The sequence below is a fragment of the Lycium barbarum genome, chromosome 2 (genome assembly GCF_019175385.1).
Source record: "Lycium barbarum isolate Lr01 chromosome 2, ASM1917538v2, whole genome shotgun sequence".
NCBI lineage: Eukaryota > Viridiplantae > Streptophyta > Magnoliopsida > Solanales > Solanaceae > Lycium > Lycium barbarum.
This window is the reverse complement of record NC_083338.1, coordinates 153580898-153589777: the sequence shown is the minus strand read 5'-3', so window position 1 is coordinate 153589777 and position 8880 is coordinate 153580898. Positions and strand designations below refer to the sequence as shown.

Genomic DNA, 8880 nt, shown 5'->3' with positions numbered 1-8880 from the left:
CTAATCACCCAAACTGCACCTCCACAGTGTATACAACAAATTCTGAACACTCAGTTCATCTTTAAAGCTGAAGTTGCAGACAAAGTAGTTTGGAAGCTAAATACCAATGGGGAGTTTTCTTGCTCATCAGCCTGGCAACTAGTGAGAGAACACAAACCTAGAACCATGATCAACACCTACACTTGGCACAAACACATCCCATTTAAATGCTCTTTCCTCATCTGGAGAGAGACTTAAGGGGAAAATTACCAACTAATGAGAAAATAACCTCCTTTGGGAATGAACCGTCTGACTGCTCTTGTTGCTATACACCTGGGCCTGATACTATTGATCAGATTCTAGTATCAGGACACTTTGCAAATTATGTCTGGCTTTTTTTCTCTGGTTTTCTGGGAATCAAACACATACCCCTGCCACTGAACAACCTACTCATGAGATGGTGGATGTTGAAACACAACAATGAGGCCCATAAGTTAATTCTTCAATCCACTCCAATATTTATTTGCTGGAACTTGTGGAAAAATAGGTGTGCAAGCAAATATGGTGGCAAGACATCTAACATGGCTAGGGTCAAATTTGGGGTTTTCAGTGATACTAGCAACTTGCTAAAGTGTGCCTTCCCTTATATTGATTGGCCTTCTAACTGGAATGCCCTGACTAGCATGGTGGAGTCTTGCATCCGAGACACTAAAATTACCATGGTATGCTGGGCTGCATCTGCATTTGGATGGGTTAAGCTTAACACAGATGGGAGTGCACTTGGCAATCCTGGCATCATAGGAGCTGGGGGCATCATCAGGAATCATGTTGGTGATCTTTTGGTAGCCTATTCAATTCCATTAGGTGAAGGAACTAACAACCTTGCAGAACTAGAAGCAGCTCCAAAGGGTCTGGACTGGTGCATACAACAAGGTCTACAACAAATTTTCCTAGAAGTGGACTCTCAACTTTTGATCAGATGGATCAAACAAGAAGCCAAGCCACCTTGGAACTTGATTCAGCCTTTGTTGAGACTTCTCAACACAATTGTGCAGGTCCCAATTTTCAAATGCTGCCATGTGTTTAGAGAGGCAAATGCAGTTGCAGATGCACTCTCTAAGCACAGCCACAATCTCCAAAATTCTGAGTTCTACTACAATTTGCAGCAGCTGCCTGATGATTCTAGAAGTCACTTCAACCTTGATAAAATTGGCATGCCCAGCTTTAGAAGAAGAAAGACAAAAAGGATCAGGAAACCTCTTTAAGCTGCCTGATTTACTACACTTGGACTGAGCAGTTCCAAGGCAATTCTGCAGTTTCCTCGGTTCTTTTTGGCATTTTGCAAACTCTCTTCACTTAGGCTGTCTCCTGTTTTGGTTATAGCTTTTGTGAAGAGGGTTCCCATGTATTTTAAGGTTTTTTCTTTGCATTTTAATTATGTAAAGGGAGAGTCTCCCTTGTTTATTTACCTAGTCTCATTATGTATTTGGGAGGAGTCCTCTTTCCTAGGTTGCATAGTAGGCTAGGTTCCTCTCTATACCAAGGGAATAAGTTTGGTGTCCTTAGAAGGAATACCAACTTATGTACCATCATAGGTTTTGAGGTAAGGTTTTATGTCCCCCTCGTTGTGTACTATATTTTGCTATATATATGATAAGGCCTGGGGGTGTTGCTCAGCCCCTGACCGCCAGAGAAGTGTTCTCTCCTTGGGTTGGGTCATTAATTAAAAAAAAAAAAACCCCTCAGCCCCGTGCTGCAAGATATTGTTTGGCAAATCATGTGTATTCTTTCATTCTTGAAACTGATTCTTTACTGATGAAAAAGATCCTAGATAGACAATGGAAGCCTCCATAGAATATCATTCATGCAGTAGAAGAAATTTGGGATATAATGAACAATGCAGATGTTCAGGTGCTGCACATAATGAGGGAAGGCAACCAATTTGCAGATCATCTTATTAATTATGCATTGAATCATGGGGAAGTGAATGTGACTTATTTTGCAGAACTTGACTCAACAGGAAGGAGGATTCTCAATAGTCACAAATTACAATGTCCATATCTGAGAATTAGAACTGTCAAAAAATGTTGCTGATGGAGGATGAACCTGAGGATCTGAATTGGAGTTGGTGTTGTACTGATGAATATCACTCATCATGTCCAAGTCCTGTTGGAGGAGCACATGATGAGGGTCCATACACTAACAGTTGTTTCCATTTTGCAGGTACATATTATGCATGGAAACTGAAACTTTACAAGTTTTCTGGAAATTCTACTCTCCTTTGTATCATTGATCCTATTAAAGGAAAGGATATAATACAATTTGAGTGGAATTTTCATTCTTCCCAAGTTATTCAAATACTTGGCACCATTGATCCTATTCACATAGGAGATGACATGGACCATCTGTCAGATCACATACACCAGAAGATCAACTTTTTGAGTCTAAGTTGGAATTCTACTGAGTTTTGCTTCTTTGATCCTAATGAATTTGGAGAGGATATAATGCATGCTGAGTGGAAATCCAATTCTTCACAAGTTATTCAAATACTTGGCACCATTAATCCTACTCACATAGGATATGAAATGGTCCTGTTGCTGAACTACACACACCAGAAGTTTAATTTTCTGAGAGTAACTTGGATTTCTGAAGATAATCTTCAAGTTACAAACAGAGTTGATCACATGCTTTGTCCTATTGATCCTATTTACATAGGACATGATATGGGATTCTCAAAAGTTCATTGGATGGTAGTACTGGACTCATACAACAAAGAGACAAGAAGACATCAAGAAAGGAAAACCATCACTTTGTACAATCACTTGAGGATGGCAGGTGGTCAGGTTTCTCCACACCTGCTGTCATGGGAATTATGGCAAATTCTTGCAGTATCAATCAGTTCCAATATGATGACAAATCTTTATGCAGTGGTATTAGCACTTTGTGCTCAATCTGCAGAGGAGATGACATTATATGGATACTGTTTTGACTGCATCAAGGAAGATATGGACCTCAAAGACACAAGCTGCACATTGTAGAATTTTTCCAGCATTAGAGGAACAACATCAGTGTTAAGGTCAATCAGATTTTCATGTACCAAAGGACCAAGCATACAAAAGTTCAGGCAACTAATATCCTGCAGTATATCAGATGTATATTGCAGTATATTGCATGATTTTTGGAGGCTACATCCTAAGCGAGTGGCTATTCAAGTTGTTAATAGTGCTACTGGAGAAATTAAAACCTAATGGGTGATGATACAATATGATTTCATGCCAAAGTATTGTAAAGAGTGCTGCCTACAAGGACACGATGAAGAAACATGTTGGAAAATTCACCCGGACTTGCTGTCTGAGAAGAAAAATGAGCAAGAAGGTGAAAGTGAGCGTGAGGAGGAATTGCAAGTACATACTACAGAGGATAAAGGCAAACAGTCTGCTGTGGCAAATAAGGTGCAGGACACTGGTACAAACAAAAATATTAGAAGGCAGTCACAATTTAAGCAAGCAAATTATAGGAATAGAGATCATGTGATTAAGGTGCTGGAGAGTGGGAGAGTGGTTGGCAATGTGAAGGATTTCTACAAATGGCAACATAACAAAGGTAAGAAACAGCTGAATAATAATAATGGAAACATGCAGTTGAAATTGGCCTTGCCAGTAGTTGAAGAACATGGTCCAAACAAGGTAAGAAAACAGCTTGGTACAGGTTCAAATAATGTTCAAGTTGCCAATAAATTTAATGCTCTAGATGCGGTTGAAGAGGAACAATAGGACAGTGTTATTGATGCCAACAACCAGCTGATGGTAGCAGCAGTGGAGGGAAATACATCTCTTAATGCTGCTGTTATTAATCCAGTCGTGGAACAGATCAATGCAGTGATGCCTTCTGATGTGGTGGCACTAATTGATTCTGGGACTAAGGGAGTGGAGAAGCCACTTAATGTTGATGCACCTGTTTATACACCAGAAAAAAAGACACCAAGTCAAACTAAGCAATGGGTTCAAACTGTTTTTCATAAATCTGCAGAACTTTTAGTTACTGTAAACAAACAATCATCTGATGTTCCATCAACTACTTATGCTCATGGTGATGAAACAATGCTTTGGAGTGAACAAATTGAAGAAAATAATGAAGAAATTCAAGGCGACAATACAGTTAGTGAGCAAAAATCTGATTCACCAGGGTTGTCACAACAGATTCATGCTATGTTTGACAAAGTAATAGATGAAGAGGAAGTGGATATTTCAAAACCAGTAGATAACACTCAGGCAGTTTCTAAACATGCTGTCAACAGACATAATACTGATGATAAGGAGGAAATAAAAAATGGCGATAATCAAGTGCAGGAAGAGAATGCATGTAGTGAAGAGGTGAATAACTTTTCAACGAAAAAAGTTAATGATCTTCCTGAACAACAGATAGTTGGGGCAGATTCTAATGCAACCAAATTACTTGACAGTTTACAAGGGACTCCAGATGCTAGAGGGCACACACAAACAACTTCTTTAGTATCAGCAAATAAAAGCAGTGCAAAGGCTAATTCTGGGGTAAACCAAATTCAGTTAGTGCAGCAGAATTCTAAAACAAATGCAAGAAGGAACAAGGCTGAAATGCAAAAAGCTTCTGGTAATGCTGCAGATTTGCAGGTAGCTATTCCAGATGGGGAAGAGGCTAAAATAGATATGGATGAAGAATCAACTGCTCAAAATTTTTTAAATGCTGCAAGAGAAAGTGATATTTCCCCTAGACAGATAGCAAAAGGGCCTGTGAAAGCAAAGAAGAAAAATACAAAGGATAATGCACCTCAGATTTCAGGGGTGACAACAAGGAGGACAAACTCTAAATCCCATATGTAGTGATGAATGCACTAATATGGAATATTAGATCAGTGAATACAAAAAAAGCTTTTAAAAGGCTTTTAACAATGCATACAAAACACAAATTCTTTCTTGTAGGTTCGATGGAACCATTTCAACAAGCCTATAAGATGGAAAGTTACAGAAGAAGGTTGGGGCTAGAGACTGCTATTTGCAATGTTTCTGGCAAAATTTGGGCCTTTGTTGATGAAGAGTATGAAGTAACAGTCTTGATGGACACAGTCCAGCAGCTTACACTGAAATTATTCAACTGGGATGTAGATATGGAATTGGTTGTCACCTTGGTTTATGCTAAGTGTGATAGGATAGAAAGAATTGAACTCTGGGATTCTCTGTATAATCTTACTTCTGATATGACAATTCCATGGTTAGTGGGGGGTGACTTTAATGTCATCACTGATGAAGAGGAGAAGTATGGAGGTTTACCTGTGTCTCTGAATGAAGTTGAAGATTTTAAGCACTGTATTCAATCTTGTAATCTAACTGATTTGGGGTATAAGGGAAGTGTTTTTACCTGGTGGAATGGAAGAGGGGCAGATGATTGTGTATTCAAGAGGCTCGATAGGTGTTTGGGTAACTTTGAGTTACAACAGTTGTTTCCAGGCTTGGAAATTAATCATTTTATCAAGTGTGGCTCAGATCACTCTCCTTTGCTGCTGGAATGCAAACAAGAGATCCAGAAATTCAAGAAACATTTCAAATTCTTAAATTTCTGGACTAAGCATGATACTTTTATTGATGTTGTCAAAGAAAATTGGGAGATGGATGTGGTTGCTAATTCTTTTTGGACCTTTAATGTGAAGCTGAAGAAAATGAAACATGTTTTATCCCAATGGAGCAGGTCCACTTATGGTGATATTTTTCAGCAGATCACTAACCTTGAGGAAGTGATTAAAACTCATGAAGCTCCCTTTGAGTCAAATCCATCTTATGCTAACAGGGAGAAACTCATGAAAGTGCAAGCAGAACTTACTAGAGTATTGCATTTGGAGGAGGAATTTTGGAAGCAAAAAGCTGGAATGTCTTGGTTTCAAGATGGTGACAAGAATTCCAAATTCTTCCATGCTTATGTGAAGGGCAGAAGAAAAATGCTACAATTGAAAAGAATACAGAACTCGCAGGGGCAATGGCTTGACAATGACGAAGAGATTGCAGATGAGGCTGTTGGGTTTTTTCAGGCACAATTTCATGAAACTGTGATTCCCACACAGTTTGATATCCTGAAACATGTTCCTTCCATGATTACTAATGAGCAGAATGAAGAACTAGTTGCAGTTCCTACGAAAGAAGAGGTGAAACAGGCCGTTTTTGGTTTAAACAGCACAAGTGCAGGCGGTCCTGATGGTTTTACAGGCCTTTTCTTCCAAGCATGCTGGGATATCATTGGGGATGATATTTTCAACATGGTTTGGGACTTTTTCAGAGGTTTTGAACTGCCTAGATACATTACTCATACTAATCTTGTGTTGCTGCCAAAAAAGAAAGATGTTCAGACTTTTAGTGACATGAGGCCTATTAGTCTGAGTAACTTTGTGAACAAGATATTTTCCAGAGTGGTACATGAGAGAATGGTCCATCTGTTGCCGGATTTGATATCACAGAATCAAGCAGGATTTGTGAGGGGTAGAAGCATCGTGGAGAATATTTTATTGACCCAAGAAATAATCACTGATATCAGACTCAGAACCAATAAGGGCAAGAAGAATGCCAATGCTATTGTTCCTAATGTCGTAATGAAATTGGACATGACAAAGGCCTATGATAATTTGTCATGGACTTTCCTTACAAATGTTCTGAGGAAAATGGGTTTTTCTGAGCGCTTTATAAGCCTGATTTATGAAATTATTGGAAATAACTGGTATTCTGTGCTTATTAATGGACAACCTCACGGTTTCTTTCACTCTACTAGGGGCGTTAAGCAAGGTGATCCTTTGTCGCCTACTTTGTTCATATTAGCTGCTGAAGTGCTATCAAGGGGTTTGAATGCTTTGCATAACAATTTGTGGTTTACTGGATTTGGTTTGCCAAAGTGGAGTCCAAAAATTAATCACTTAGCTTATGCAGATGATACCATCATTTTCTCATCAGCCTGTGAGATATCCCTGGGTTTGATCATGAATGTTTTGACTGAATATGAGCAAGCTTCTGGTCAATTGATAAACAAGACTAAAAGTTCAGTATATTTGCACGATAGGGTGGATGAGGAGGAGTTTCGGAAGGTAGAACGAGTTACTGGTATTGCAAGAAAGGAGTTTCCTTTGATGTATCTGGGTTGCCCTATCTACTATGCAAGAAGTAAGATGTCATTTTATTCAGAGCTCATTACGAAGGTGAGAAACAGGCTCCAGGGATGGAAAGGGAAGCTGTTATCATTTGGCGGAAGGGTCGTTCTATTGAAACATGTGTTGCAGGCTATGCCAATGCACTTGATATCTGCTGTAGATCCACCTTCCTTTGTGATAGAGAAGCTGCATAAAATATTTGCTCAGTTCTATTGGAGCAACACTATTGGGGAATGGAATAGACATTGGACAGGATGGGACACTGTCTGTTTGCCTTGTGATGAAGGGGGTTTGGGCTTCAGATCTCTTAGTGACATGTCTATGGCATTGTTTGCTAAGTTATGGTGGAATTTTATAACCAAACCATCTTTGTGGAGTTCTTTCATGAGCAACAAATATCTGAAAAAGAGCAATCCTATTTTGGTGCCATGGAAAGAAAGCTCACGTATATGGAGAAAAATGCTTCAAGCAAGAAACTTGATTGATCATCAGATATGGTGGTAACTTAGAATGGGGTCTTCTCTGTTCTGGTTCGATAATTGGACTGGTTTAGGACCTCTCTATTTCCTTAAACCTGCTGATTTTCACTGCAATGAGGATATTAATAATGTCTCAGATGTAGTGACAGAAGGTAGGTGGCATGAGGTGGCAATCAGAAATAATTTGCCTGAAGAACTTGCTGAATATATATTAAACGATGTTCAACCACCTGCCAGAGGGGATGAATTAGACAGGCCTTGGTGGATGCTTGAAACTAAGGGTGATTTCACTGTCAAATCTGCATGGGAGTATATAAGAAGCAAGGGTGAAAAAAGGGATGTTTACAAGAAGATATGGGTGAAAGGATTGCCTTTTAAAATAGCATTCCTGATGTGGAGGGTGTGGCATTTCAAAGTGCCATTGGATGATGTGATCCAGAGTTGGGGATATCACATGCCATCTATGTGTTCGTGTTGCGCGGCACCTAAGGAAGAAACTGTTCCTCACATATTCTTAAGATGTGAAATTGCTCAGAGGACGTGGTCATATTTTTGTGCTGCTACTGGTATTAATATTTCAGGAATGCATTTGCATCAAGTTATAGTGAAATGGTGGACTGCTGATGTGTTACCTAGAATGAAACCTATATTCTATGCTATTCCTTATATTATTGTGTGGGAACTGTGGAAGAAGAGGAACGGGGATAAGCATAGGAATAAAGTTTCTTTTAGCAGAGTCATATATCAAGCTTCAACTAACATTCAACATCTGGTAAGGTTGAGGAAACCAGGTATCAGAATTATTCCTCATAGATGGCTTGACATTCTGGAACAATTTGTCCCTAAATTACAAGTGACAAAGGTTTGGTGGTATTTGCCTCCTGAAGGGTGGTGGAAATGTAATACAGATGGTGCTACGAGGGGCAATCCTGGCAGGAGTTCCTTTGCATTCTGTGTGAGGAATCATACCGGTGATTTGGTTTTTGCTAGAGCAAAGGAAATGGAGGATGCAACAAATACTGAGTCTGAAGCTATGGCACTACTCGAAGCTGCTAAATACTGTATATCTCAACATGTTTACTCATTCATTATGGAGACTAACTCACTCTTAATGAAGAACATTTTGGATAGGGAGTGGAAGTGTCACGACCCAACCCCGTGGGCCGCGACTGGCACCCTAGCTGGGTACCCGTACATACCTACCTGACCGAATTTCGTATCGTATAGATTTTGCTTTTCAAACGGATATTACAGAAGTAG

The 8880-nt window shown here is 39.5% G+C and overlaps 1 protein-coding gene across 1 annotated transcript; it reads left to right on the top strand.

The window, feature by feature from the left end:
• The first annotated feature begins 7651 nt into the window (after positions 1-7651).
• Positions 7652-8880, top strand: LOC132629179 (uncharacterized). Its single transcript, XM_060344906.1, has 2 exons — positions 7652-8695; positions 8875-8880. Exons 1-2 carry the CDS (start codon positions 7652-7654, stop codon positions 8878-8880), a joined length of 1050 nt encoding a protein of 349 aa, XP_060200889.1.

What these genes read in the sequence shown, in the direction of transcription:
- LOC132629179 (XM_060344906.1), top strand. Translation starts at nt 7,652, where the DNA reads ATGGGGTCTTCTCTGTTCTGGTTCGATAATTGGACTGGTTTAGGACCT.